Source organism: Carcharhinus amblyrhynchos, chromosome 19, assembly GCF_965287045.1.
Source record: "Carcharhinus amblyrhynchos chromosome 19, sCarAmb.v2.hapA, whole genome shotgun sequence".
Taxonomy (NCBI): Eukaryota; Metazoa; Chordata; class Chondrichthyes; order Carcharhiniformes; family Carcharhinidae; genus Carcharhinus; species Carcharhinus amblyrhynchos.
The window spans coordinates 2,048,452-2,062,833 of record NC_137342.1 but is presented as its reverse complement, the minus strand read 5'-3'; the positions used below and the strand labels follow the sequence as shown (position 1 = coordinate 2,062,833).

Below are 14,382 nucleotides of genomic sequence, written 5' to 3'. Positions count from 1 at the left end.
GGATTATATTGGAAGCTGGGTGTTTGATATGTGGATTATATTGGGAGCAAGTTGTTTGATATGTGGATTATATTGGGAGCAGGGTGTTTGATATGTGGATTATATTGGGAGCAGGTTGTTTGATATGTGGATTATATTGGGAGCAGAGTGTTTGATATATGGATTATATTGGGAGCAGGAACCTTGATACGTGGATTATATTGGGAGCAGAGTGTTTGATATGTGGATTATATTGGGAGCAGAGTGTTTGATATGTGGATTATATTGGGAGCAGGGTGCTTGATATGTGGATTATATTGGGAGCAGAGTGTTTGATATGCGGATTATATTGGGAGCAGAGTGTTTGATATGTGGATTATATTGGGAGCAGGGTGTTTGATATGTGGATTATATTAGGAGCAGGGTGTTTGATATGTGGATTATATTGGGAGCTGGGTGCTTGATATGTGGATTATATTGGGAGCAGGTTGTTTGATATGTGGATTATATTGTGAGCAGAGTGTTTGATATATGGATTATATTGGGAGCAGGGTGCTTGATATGTGGATTATATTGGGAGCAGAGTGTTTGATATGTGGATTATATTGGGAGCAGGGTGTTTGATATGTGGATTATATTGGGAGCAGGGTGTTTGATATGTGGATTATATTGGGAGCAGGGTGTTTGATATGTGGATTATATTGGGAGCAGGGTGTTTGATATGTGGATTATATTAGGAGCAGAGTGTTTGATATGTGGATTATATTGGGAGCAGGGTGTTTGATATGTGGATTATATTGGGAGCTGGGTGTTTGATACGTGGATTATATTGGGAGCAGGGTGTTTGATATGTGGATTATATTGGGAGCTGGGTGTTTGATATGTGGATTATATTGGGAGCAGGTTGTTTGATATGTGGATTATATTGGGAGCAGGGTGTTTGACATGTGGATTATATTGGGAGCAGGTTGTTTGATATGTGGATTATATTGGGAGCAGAGTGTAGATATATGGATTATATTGGGAGCAGGGTGCTTGATATGTGGATTATATTGGGAGCAGAGTGTTTGATATGTGGATTATATTGGGAGCAGAGTGATTGATTTGTGAATTATATTGGGAGCAGGGTGCTTGATATGTGGATTATATTGGGAGCAGAGTGTTTGATATGTGGATTATATTGGGAGCAGAGTGTTTGATTTGTGGATTATATTGCGAGCAGGGTGTTTGATATGTGGATTATATTGGGAGCAGGGTGTTTGATATGTGGATTATATTGGGAGCAGGTTGTTTGATATGTGGATTATATTGGGAGCAGAGTGTTTGCTATATGGATTATATTGGGAGCAGGGTGCTTGATATGTGGATTATATTGGGAGCAGGGTGTTTGATATGTGGATTATATTGGGAGCAGAGTGTTTGATATGTGGATTATATTGGGAGCAGGGTGTTTGATTTGTGGATTATATTGGGAGCAGGGTGTTTGATTTGTGGATTATATTGGGAGCAGGGTGTTTGATATGTGGATTATATTGGGAGCAGGGTGTTTGATTTGTGGATTATATTGGGAGCAGGGTGTTTGATTTGTGGATTATATTGTGAGCAGGGTGTTTGATATGTGGATTATATTGGGAGCTGAGTGTTTGATATGTGGATTATATTGGGAGCAGGGTGTTTGATATGTGGATTATATTGGAAGCAGAGTGTTTGATATATGGATTATATTGGGAGCAGGGTGCTTGATATGTGGATTATATTGGGAGCAGAGTGTTTGATATGTGGATTATATTGGGAGCAGGGTGTTTGATATGTGGATTATATTGGGAGCAGAGTGTTTGATATGTGGATTATATTGGGAGCAGGGTGTTTGATATGTGGATTATATTGGGAGCAGGGTGTTTGATATGTGGATTATATTGGGAGCAGGGTGTTTGATATGTGGATTATATTGGGAGCAGGGTGTTTGATTTGTGGATTATATTGGGAGCAGGGTGTTTGATTTGTGGATTATATTGGGAGCAGGGTGTTTGATATGTGGATCATTTTGGGAGCAGGGTGTTTGATATGTGGATTATATTGGGAGCTGAGTGTTTGATATGTGGATTATATTGGGAGCAGGGTGTTTGATTTGGGGATTATGTTGGGAGCAGAGTGTTTGATATGTGGATTATATTGGGAGCAGGGTGTTTGATATGTGGATTATATTGGGAGCACGGTGTTTGATATGTGGATTATATTGGGAGCAGGGTGTTTGATATGTGGATTATATTGGGAGCAGAGTGTTTGATATGTGGATTATATTGGGAGCACGGTGTTTGATATGTGGATTATATTGGGAGCAGGGTGTTTGATATGTGGATTATATTGGGAGCAGAGTGTTTGATTTGTGGATTATATTGGGAGCAGGGTGTTTGATATGTGGATTATATTGGGAGCCGGGTGTTTGATATGTGGATTATATTGGGAGCAGAGTGTTTGATATGTGGATTATATTGGGAGCAGGGTGTTTGATATGTGGATTATATTGTGAGCAGAGTGTTTGATATGTGGATTATATTGGGAGCACGGTGTTTGATATGTGGATTATATTGGGAGCAGAGTGTTTGATATGTGGATTATATTGTGAGCACAGTGTTTGATGTGTGGATTATATTGTGAGCTGGGTGTTTGATATGTGGATTATATTGTGAGCAGAGTGTTTGATATGTGGATTATATTGGGAGCAGGGTGTTTGATATGTGGATTATATTGTGAGCAGAGTGTTTGATATGTGGATTATATTGGGAGCAGGTTGTTTGATATGTGGATTATTTTGGAAGCAGAGTGTTTGATATGTGGATTATTTTGGAAGCAGAGTGTTTGATTTGTCGATTATTTTGCTACTTGTTATGTTTAGAATCCTGGATAATTATAACCATTAATTATTGCTGTGTGGAATCAGTGCAGTCCATGTCTGCTGTTGCTGTCTGGGATGGTTTGAGAATCACCCCCAAATTGCCCAGTTGTGTTTCCCGGCTGTTTGCTCTCAGTCTGACATTGATTTTTTGCTTCCACCAAGTCTGCTGTTTGATTGGTTTTGATGATGAAAGAATCATTCACACTCTCTCCTGATCAAACGCCGTTCCTTCCCTGTTCCTCCAGGTGGTGATTGTACCCAGCACGATGAAGCCACCATTGCAGCTCTCGGCATCTTCTTCCCTTCAGCAAGACACTCAACGCACGGCCTTTCCAGACCACCGACTCCCAGCGATGATCAGTTAGCGAGGTATACCCACAATCAGCCTGTATTTGTGCGAGTGTGCCAGAGTGCGAGTATGTGTGTTTTTGATTATACATATGTATCGTGTGTGTGTGTATATCGTCTGTGTGTATGTATGTGCGTGTGTGTATGCATGTGTGTGTGTGCATGTTTGTGTGTGTATGCGCATTTGTATGTGTGTGTATCGCTTGTGTGTATGTGTGTGTTTGTGTATGCATGTGCATATGTGTATGCATGTGTGTGTGTGCATGTGTTTGTGTTTGTGTGTGTATCATGTGTATGTGTATGTGTGTGTATGCATATGTGTGTGTGCATGTGTGTGTATGTATGTGTCTATGTTTGTGTGTATGCATGTGCGTGTGTGTGTGCATGTGTGTGTGTGTGCGTGTGTGTGTGTGTGCATGTGTGTGTGTGCATGTGCGTGTGTGTGCATGTGTGCGTGTGTGAATGTGTCTGCGTGCATGTGTGTGTATGCGTGTGTGTGTGCATGTGTGTGTATGCATGTGCATGTGTGTATGCATGTGTGTGCATGTGTGTGTGCATGTGTGCGTGTGTGCATGTGTCTGTGTGCATGTGTGTGTATGCGTGTGTGTGTGTGCATGTGTGTGTATGCATGTGCGTGTGTGTGTGTGCATGTGTGTGTGTGATTGTGTGTATGTGTGTGTGTGCATGAGTGTGTGTGCATGTGACTGTGTGCATGTGTGTGTATGTGTGCATGTGTGTGTATGCATGTGCATGTGTGTGTGCATGTGTGTGTGTGTGCGTGTGTTTGTGTGTGTGCGTTTATCGTGTTTGTATCGTGTGTGTATGTGTGTGTGTTTGTGTGTATGTGTGTGTATGTATGTTTATGTGTGTGAGTATGTGTACATTACCTTGTGTGTTATTGCATATGTTATCACATGTATGTCAGCTCATTCTGCATATGTACCACCCTCTCTGTAAAAAAAAATTTGCTCTTCAGGTTCCCATTAATCTTTTCCCCCCTTAACTTAAACCCTCTCGATCTCGATTCCCCTATCCTAGGAAAATGACTGAGTGCATTCACCTTATCCATGTCTCTCATCATCTTATACACCTCTATAAAATCACCCTTCAGTCTACTACACTCCAGAGAACAAACTCCTTACTGTCCAGTCTCTCCCTGTAACTCTGTCCCTTGAATCCTGGCAACATCCGTGTTCACTGCGTGTTACTGTGTTGCAGTAGGAGTTCCAAATGGCCCCTGCAGAGGATTTTAATACTGTCTGGAAGTGAGGTGGGGTGCAGGGATGAGGAGTGAAGTCAGAAGGGAAGCTGCCATGGATAAGGAAAAGCTTGGGGTAGGAGACAGCCCAATGGCTGTCTGGCCAATGATGGGACAGGAGGAGGGATCCAGGTGACTCTACTTGCTGTAACCCGGGGTCAGACAGCTGATGGAGGTTGCTGCAGGAAAGTGATGGAGGCAGTTCCAAATCAGGATGTGGAATTTCAAATCCCTCCCAGGCCAGGGACGGTTACCAAAGAATGAAAAACAGGAAAGACCGATTTCATCTGCTCTAGAGCTCAGCTCATTCCGTTCTGGGATAGATCCGAGTTTGTTTGGGGTCAAACTCAGGAGGTGGGCGAGGAGCGAGATGGGGAGGCAGATGGGACTGGAGAGGCGGGAGCTGTCTCTGGGAAAACAAATGGAAAATGCTGGAATTATTCAGCCCGTCAGGCAGAATCTGTGGAGCGGGAACAGAATTCACGTTTCGAGTCAACTGCCTCTAATCAGAGCTGGGAAAAGTTAGAAATGTGATTGGTTTAAATCAAGTGAAAGGGGAGGTTTAAAAATAAATACTGGGAGGATGGAGGACGGCAGAGGTTAAATAATAAAAGAACTGGAGGTGCAGGGCCAATCGGAGAAGTGAAGAAAAGTCTGAAGGAGACGTGAGTGGCAGAATTTACTTTTGTATTTCAACAAGAGGTGCAGCAAGATAAAAGGGTGCATGGAGAAAGTCCAAAGATGTGTGGGTTTAAGTGGATTGTCCACACTAAATTGCCCCTTTGTGTTGGCAGGGGTAAATATGTAGGGTTCCAGGAATGGGACTTTGGGTTGGGTTGTGGTTGGCGCAGATTCGATGGGCTGGATTCCTCCTGAGTTGAGTTGGGGGGCAGGTGATTTCAGTAAACTTATTCACAAATGGCTAGAAAATGAACATGAATTGCAACAAGCAACTCGGAAGGTAAATGGTATGTTGGTCTTTATCACAGAGGATTGGAGTTGAGGAATAAAGGAAGTCTGGTCCCAGTTATGTCGCAGTTTGGTTGACCGCACTTGGAAGCAGTGCGGGGCAAGTTTGATCTCCATACCTGCCTTCAAAGGATGGATGAAAATTTCGCTCAGTGGATTCCCAGAATCCCAGCGCTGTTCCGTGCAGTGAGATTGAATAGGATAGACCGATATTCTCTAGAGTTTAGGAGAATGAGAGTAAAGTATCTTGGATTATGAAGTGGGTTAGCTGTGTGGATAGAGAGAGGCCGTCACCCTTGGCTGGAGCACTCACTCTGAATAAGGGATTGACCATTTATCTCTAAGATAACTTGAGTGAGGAACTCAAAGGGTGGTGAATCTCTGGAATTCTCTGCCCGTTGAAGTGGTGGAGGCTGCCTCGCTGAATATATTTAAGTCACGGGTAGATAGGTTTTTGACAGACAAGGGAATTAAGGGGAGAAAGCGGGAAAGTGGAACTGATCCACTTCAGATCAGCCATGATCTTATTGAATGGCGGGGCAGGCTCGAAGGGCTAGATGGCCTACTCCTGCTCCTATTTCTTATGTTCTTAGATATGGAGGAATGTTATTACTGAGAGGATTGGGAGGCTTTGGACTGTCTCCATCATTGTGCGGGTGTCGAGAAGATTCACACGGGTAATGTTTGGTCCCTGAGAGAATCCAGAGATTTAGTTGGGAAGGTGAATTGAGATTGAAGCTCAGTGCGATGAGCACAGAGGACACACAAACGGTTCGGGCATCTTCCTGTTCGTTATTCTTAAATGCTCAAAGCCTGACACTGCCAAGCCGGAACTGGCAGTGAGTGAATATTTTTCTATCGCCCAGGGATATGAAGATATCAGTGTGGGTGCTTGAGGGGGCAAGGAGATTGAAAGCCAACGACACAAAGATTTGGAATAAATTGCCGTTGGTGGTGACGTTGGGACAGATTGCCAACCCTCCAGGATTGGCCTGGGAATCAATCTCATTGCTGTGTGTGATTCCGGGGAAACATCATCCAAAATGCTGCTTTGTTGTTGTTTTCTTGGAACGTTTCTCTTTACCGGATATAAAAAATTGGGGAAAATGGCTGTTTGACAGATAGTCGAGCGATTGGGGTCATGAGATTTTTAGCTTGGTAATCGGTGTAGGAAGGCTATCTGTCACAAGGATTGATGTGTTGGCCAACTAGTGACCGGATTGTGGGGGCAAGTCATGTGAAGAACCTTCTAGAAAACATCTAATCACCCACTGAGGTTGGGGGGGAGGGGTTAGAGCAGGTGTCAATGTTGGGGTTAGAGAGGGTACTACTGGGGGAACTGGGTCTTTGTCTCTCCATTACAGAGAAAAATGGCAGGGTAGTGCCTTTCAGTGCCAGGTTTACAGAGATCTCAAAGCAACTGGAGGGGATTTGGGTGAGGGAGGGAGAGAATGCAGTTATTGTGGTCGATGTAAGGTTAAATTGTTAAGATGTAGAAGTTGATCTCCTTTTGAAAAGCCACGCCGAATCCCCTCAGAGGAATACCTCACGTTGTAACCTGTTAAAAATGTTTAGGAAGGTGTGAATTGTGACATTGAAGTTTAATGGTTAATTAACAGAAATACTTGACTCTGAATTAGCAAGTTATTTATTGAATCAATCAGGAACTTTAACTAAACAATAATGTACTGATTAAAGAAAAATATTATTGGAATGCTGTTCAAATAAATACAAGGACCATTCATTATCAAAAAAGTAGTAATTACAGAATTTAGTCACTCTCAAAAATATATACAACCAGGTTTTTGGCTTTGGAAAATTTTTGGAGTTCTTTAGTCAATTCCGCTGACAGTAAACTCTTCCAGATTTGGTACTCATTGTTAGATAGATGGAGCGTTCTCTCAAGAGAAGAGCTGCTCTTCCCTCTCTAGGTGTCGCGAGGTGGCAGCCCTTCAGTTGAACTGCAGGTGGGCAGTTGTATTCCTCTTCACAACTGTGATGACCTATCAATTTTCCTACACCAGGATTGGTCTGATGTCAACAACAGAAAATTCAAATTTGCTATGTTCCTGATAGTTGAGCATCTTCTTTAAACTGATAGGCTGCTGAATTCAAAATTCAAAAACCTATAAAGCCTGTTACCAAGGCAATCCTGATGTGTAGTCCTGATTACAAATGTTGCAATCTGTGTACCCTGTGTGCCTGCATGTTAAACATCCAGGCACTGGAGCTTATAAAGGGACCACACTTCACAAACTCAACCTCACAACATAATGTACATGTAGGAAGTAGGCTGAGGAAGCATTAAGACTTGGGATTTAAATTAAAATGCTGGATTACAAGGTTAATAATCTCTGGAGCATTGCCTCGAGCAAATCCGGAGTGAGGCAGAGACAAAGACTAGGAAAATTAACCCAGGGCTAAAAGGCAGGAGTCAGAAGTAAGGGATCTTTTTCAAGGCGGTTTGAGTCCTAGGGCAGGACAAAGAAGTATTGATGGAATATACATCAACTAAAGCAGGATGAGCCCCAGAGCCTGTGAGGAAGGATACATGAGAGCAAGCCAGTATTTTATACAAGTTTAACAATAATACTTGCTTTTGTGTTTTATATCCTCTTGATAAAGCCAAGGATACTGTATACTTTAATAAACGCGCTCTCAATCTTTCAATGATTTATGCAGATATATCCCCAGTCCTCTGCACCCTCTTTGGAATTGTAACCTCAGTACTGTCTCTGCTTTCTCCCAAAGGAATCAGTGCACACCTCCCTGCATTACATTCCATCCGCCACTCGTCCAACTAACTGTATCCTCTTGAAGTCTCACCTATCCTCCTCACAAAACTGCAAGATTTATCTCATCTGGAGATTTTAAAACAGTGCCCTGTACATTAATGGAATTAAATTTGAATCATCTCAACACCCCACATGCTAAAGCTGCAACACATATATTTAAGTCACGGGTAGATAGGTTTCTGATAGACAGGGGAATTAAGGGTTATGGGGAGAAAGCGGGAAAGTGGAACTGATCCACTTCAGATCAGCCATGATCTTATTGAATGGCGGGGCAGGCTCGAAGGGCTAGATGGCCTACTCCTGCTCCTATTTCTTATGTTCTTATGTTCTATTCCAATTGCCCTGGAACTGAGGACTAGGCCATTTCAAAGGGCATTTAAGAGTGTACCATGTTGTTATGGGTCTGGAGTCACATGTAGGCCAGACCAGGTAAGGATGGCAGATTTCCTTCCCTAAAGGATATTAGTGAACTGAATGGATTTTTACGACAATGGTCACCAATAGACTTTCAATTCCAGCTTTTCACTGAATTCAAGTTTTACTATCTGCTGTGACGGGATTCGAACCTGTTCCCCTGAGCATTACCCTGGGTCTCTGAATTATTAGTCCAATGGCAATACCACTGCCAGACTGTCTCTGAGTATTTTAATGCAGAGTTTGTCTTATAAAAGAGAGGAATAACAGCTTTTCCCTCGATGTGCTCAAACCCCTCACTCCCCACATACCCTGAGGTGAACGAGCTGTCAGAGTGGTATTCCGCTGAGCTGGATTTCGATTGTAGGGATTCCCCGATTTCACTTTGTTAATGAGAATTCGAATGGTGCAGGAAAACAAAGAGATCAGAGAGCACGAATCCACTGGTCACTGTGAGCAGTACGCAGGCTAATATTGCTCTCAAAACAAACACTAAAGTTTAAGACAGGAATTGTAACCTAACAAAGTTACATTAAACCACTATTGTGGGCAGCACCGTGGTTAGCACTGCTGTCTCTCAGCGCCAGGGACCCGGGATCGATTCCTGGCGTGGAACACTGTCTGTGTGGAGTCTGCATCTTCACCCCGTGTCTGCATGGCCAGGTTTCCTCTGGGTGCTCCAGTTTCCCCTGGGTGCTCCGGTTTTCTCTGGGTGCTCCGATTTCCCCTGGGTGCTCCAGTTTCCCCTGGGTGCTCCGGTTTTCTCTGGGTGCTCCAGTTTCCTCTGGGTGCTCCAGTTTCCCCTGGGTACTCCGGTTTCCTCTGGGTGCTCCAGTTTCCCCTGGGTGCCCCAGTTTCCTCTGGGTGCTCCAGTTTCCCCTGGGTGCCCCAGTTTCCTCTGGGTGCTCCAGTTTCCCCTGGGTGCTCCAGTTTCCTCTGGGTACTCCAGTTTCCTCTGGGTACTCCGGTTTCCTCTGGGTGCTCCAGTTTCCCCTGGGTTCTCCAGTTTCCTCTGGGTGCTCCAGTTTCCCCTGGGTGCCCCAGTTTCCTTTGGGTGCTCCTGTTTCCTCTGGGTGCTCTGGTTCCCTCTGGGTGCTCCGGTTTCCTCTGGGTGCTCCAGTTTCCTCTGGGTGCTCTGGTTCCCTCTGGGTGCCCCAGTTTCCTCTGGGTGCTCCGGTTTCCTCTGGGTTCTCCAGTTTCCTCTGGGTGCTCTGGTTTCCTCTGGGTTCTCCAGTTTCCTCTGGGTGCTCTGGTTTCCTCTGGGTTCTCCAGTTTCCACCCACAGTCTATATGATGTGCTGGTTTAGATGGATTGGCCGTGCTAAATTCTCCCTCAGTGTACCCGGCGACTAGGGGATTTTCACAGTAACTCCATTGCAGTGTTAATATAAGCCTACTCGTGACATGAATAAAAAATCTACATCAGGAGTAAAATTCTGAATTGTGTCGCTGGAATAAACTCCAGGAATTTTTCGACGTGTCAGAATGAGCAGAACTGAGCATTGATTTCAAATATCAGCAGGAACTCGAACAGAGAATTCAGAATAAACTTCTTCAGAATTATTGGAGAGGCAGAGGTCAGGTGTTAATAATAGTGGAAATAGAATAATATTAACATTATTACTGACTTTGAGACTGTAATGAAGGTTTTGTTACAGTTGTTTTTATCCTTGTTTCTGTTCCTTTCCGTGCAGTAAATCCTCCCCTGTGTTAAAGGCAGAATTTAATACAGCTCTTTCCTCCTCCCCTCCACTCCCCCCGCACACCCCCCCAGAGGCAGTGGGGGCGCTCAGATGATGGGGGTGGGGAAGGTACATGTACCTGCCCCAGTTCCTGCCGACTACGTCAGGGGCTGGGAGAGTTGAGGATGATGCTGGCGTTTGGACTGGGGTAAAACAGACAGAAATCCCACGACACCAGTTTAAAGTCCAAACAGGTTTATTTGTAGCAAAAGCCACAAGCTTTCGGGACAGCCTGTCCCTTCGTCAGGTGGCTGGGAGTCGAGGGCAGCATTCTGGGCTGGAAACCATGAAAGGCCAATGTATTCAACTAGCAGGAAGTTACATGTAACATGTTACATAGAACATAGAACACTACAGCACAAACAGGCCCTTCGGCCCACGAGTTGCGCCAATGATATCCCTACCTACTAGGCCTATCTATAACCCTCAATCCCATTAAATCCCATATACTCATCCAGAAGTCTCTTAAAAGACCCCAGCGAGTTCGCCTCTACCACCACCGACGGCAGCCGATTCCACTCACTCACCACCCTCTGAGTGAAAAACTTACCCCTGACATCTCCTCTGTACCTGCTCCCCAGCACCTTAAACCTGTGTCCTCTCGTAGCGACCATTTCAGCCCTGGGAAATAGCCTCCAAGAATCCACCCTATCTATTCCTCTCAACATTTTATAAACCTCTATCAGGTCGCCTCTCAACCTTCGTCTCTCCAGGGAGAAGAGTCCCAGCTTCCTCAACCTATCTTCATAAGGCATGTCTCCCAATCCAGGCAACATCCTTGTAAATCTCCTCCGCACCCTCTCAATAGCTTCCACATCCTTCCTGTAGTGAGGTGACCAGAACTGCGCACAGTACTCCAAGTGGGGTCTGACAAGGGTCTTATAAAGTTGCAGCATTACCTCCCGACTCCTAAACTCAATCCCTCGATTAATGAAGGCCAGTACACCATAGGCCTTCTTGACCACATCCTCCACCTGTGAAGCCGATTTAAGAGTCCTGTGGACCCGGACCCCAAGATCCTTCTGCTCCTCATCACTGCTAAGACTCCTGCCCTTGATAGTGTACTCGTTCATCTCATTGGTCCTGCCAAAATGGACCACTACACATTTATCCGCGTTGAAGTCCATCTGCCACTTCTCCGCCCAGTCCTGCATCCTATTTATGTCCTGCTGCAACTTCTGACATCCCTCCAGACCATCCACAACACCACCAACCTTCGTATCATCAGCGAACTTACTAACCCACCCCTCCACTTCCTCATCCAGGTCATTTATGAAAATGACAAACAGTAAGTTACGTGGGCACCCTACCTATCAGATACACCCTGGCTGCAGTCTGGGGAGGGGAGGTGGGGAGGGTCTCTCCTATTTGAGGGGAGCTCATTTCCAACTGAGAGGCCTTCTGATGACAAGGGGTGCCACTGAATGAAGACCCCCCCCTCAACTCCACCTGCTCTTGAAACAGCCTCCCATCCCTCACCCTGCAGCACAGGCATGGCCCCAGGGAGGCTGCCTCACCCTCCTTCATTGCTGCGATCGGCTGGGATCACCCTCTGACCACCAACACCAAACCGGTCACCGGTCACCGGCCACCAACTTAACTGCCTGACTGGCTTTACCTCGGGTCATGGGGGTTTGGAATTGCCGCAGAGGGGGATCCCTGTGCACAGCCCCCTACCACGAGGACTGAATCCCCCACTTGGCTGAGCCCCAGCTTCAAGTGCCCCTCTACGTCTACCCTGTGTGACCCTGGTGCAGTGCTGAGGGGGAGCTACATTGGCAGCGGTGCTGTTAGAACCATAGAATCATAGAACCCGACAGTGCAGAGAAAGGCCATTCAGCCCATCGAGTCTGCACCGAACACAATCCCACCCAGGCCCTACCCCCATATCCCTACATATTATACCCACTAATCCCTCTAACCTACACATCCCTGGACACTAAGGGGCAATTTCTTAGCATGGCCAATCAACCTAACCCACACATCTTTGGACTGTGAGAGGAAACCGGAGCACCCGGAGGAAACCCACGCAGACACGAGGAGAATGTGCAAACTCCACACAGACAGTGACCGGAGCCGGGAATCGAACCCAGGACCCTGGAGCTGTGAAGCAGCAGTGCTAACCCACTGTGCTACCGTGCCACCTGATTGTGATGTATCCATGCTGTTACCATACTGAGGTTTAGTGGGATCTTTGCCTTGGTCACAGTGAATCTCCCCACTTCCTGGTGTTAAACATCCACTCACTGCCTGGGGCTTATAGACTCGCAGCGTGATACTGACCTGGGACTGCTGTCAACGATCTGTCTGCCTTTAACCAGAGACCCTGCTCCTGATTACAATCCGGTGCCTGTCTCCAGCCCCCTGCCCAGCTCCTGGCAATTGTGTTTAGATGGAGCTCAGTCTTGCTTGCTCCTTCAGTCACGTACCGAGCAGTACGCAAGGCGATTTATCTGATTAAAAATGACTTTTATTTGGTGAAAGCTGTTGTGATGGATACAGAGCGATCAAATCTCACATCTTAACTTTCATATCAGTGGGAAGACACAAGGGATGGGAGATCATTAACTGGTTGCTAAGTTCCCATGAAAAGCAGGGAGCTATTTCTTGTTGCTGTGGTAGAAGTGACCTTACTCCCTGCAGTGTGAAGTGAACCCACTTTATTCCTGAGCATCCACCTGGGTTTATCTGCGGATCCAAGTCCGAGTGATATTGGCTGGAAGAGACAAACGTAAGAACATAGGAAATAGGAGCAGGAGTGGGCCATCTAGCCCTTCGAGCCTGCCCCGCCATTCAATAAGATCATGGCTGATCTGAAGTGGATCAGTTTCACTTTCCCGCTTTCTCCCCTTAATTCCCCTGTCTATCAGAAACCTATCTACCCGTGACTTAAATATATTTAGCGAGGTAGCCTCCACCACTTCAACGGGCAGAGAATTCCAGAGATTCACCACCCTTTGAGTGAAGAAGTTCCTCCTCAACTCTGATCTAAACTGCCCCCCTCCTTATCTTGAGGCTGTGCCCTCTAGTCCTGCTGTCCTTTCTAAGCGGGAAGAATCTCTCTACCTCTACCCTATCCATCCCCTTCATTATCTTATACGTCTCTATAAGATCCCCCCATCACCTTTCTAAACTCCAACGAGTACAGACCCAGTCTATTTAGTCTCTCTTCATAGTCCAACCCCCTCATCTCCGGTATCAGCCTAGTGAACCTCCTCTGCACTCCCTCCAAGGCCAAAATATCCTTGCGCAAGTGCGGCGACCAAAACCGCACACAGTACTCCAGCTGCGGCCTCACCAGTGCCCTGTACAGCCATCCCAATACAAATCCATCTTATCCAAGGTTAATGAGACAGAACAAACCAGAGGAGACCCAAACAGACAATGGAAAATTGGAAGATTAGATTGAAAATCCCAGTTATTAGATTTCAGTTCAAACATACAATTTGTATTTAAGACACTGGCCCAGTGTTTGGGCCTTGGCATTCCCAAATTATCGGCACTCACTGGCAAACCATCCACTGGGATGGGTGACATATCCGCCACTTTGCACTGGATATACAACCAACCAGATTGGTGAAGGCCGAACGCTGGATGTCCAGAGCTGTGTGAATTCACACCCATCGGATATTCCCAAGGCTGGCAAGGGGCCAATAACTTCTGCTGTGACTGGCACCCACCACAGTCAATTCGATCGGCTCCTTTACACTACAGATGGTTCCGGAAAGCGCTACAGAAAGAAGCTGAAACAACTGTTGCATTCATCTTGCCTACTGGTACATCCTGATTGTCCAAGGAGTTAGTACCAATGTGGGACACCTCCCAATACAGGGTTAGAGCAGCTCTGTCTGACAGCAAGGATGAAGGGCCTGAGAGGCATGTTGCATTGTGTCGAGAACCCTTTCAGAAGCTGAGCACGGTCACTTGGGAGTAGGAAAAGGAAGGATAGTCAGCATGGTTTTGTGGAGGGTAGATCGTGCC

The 14,382-nt window shown here is 45.7% G+C and overlaps 1 protein-coding gene across 1 annotated transcript in view; it reads left to right on the top strand.

Moving 5' to 3' along the window:
- The window catches only part of LOC145355578 (dynein axonemal heavy chain 3-like), a 507,454-nt gene that overhangs the window by 71,869 nt on the left and 421,203 nt on the right, over positions 1-14,382 (top strand). Inside the window, 1 exon segment of the mRNA XM_080207828.1 lies at positions 3,121-3,244. Within this exon segment, the coding sequence (XP_080063954.1) occupies positions 3,121-3,244 (124 nt within the window).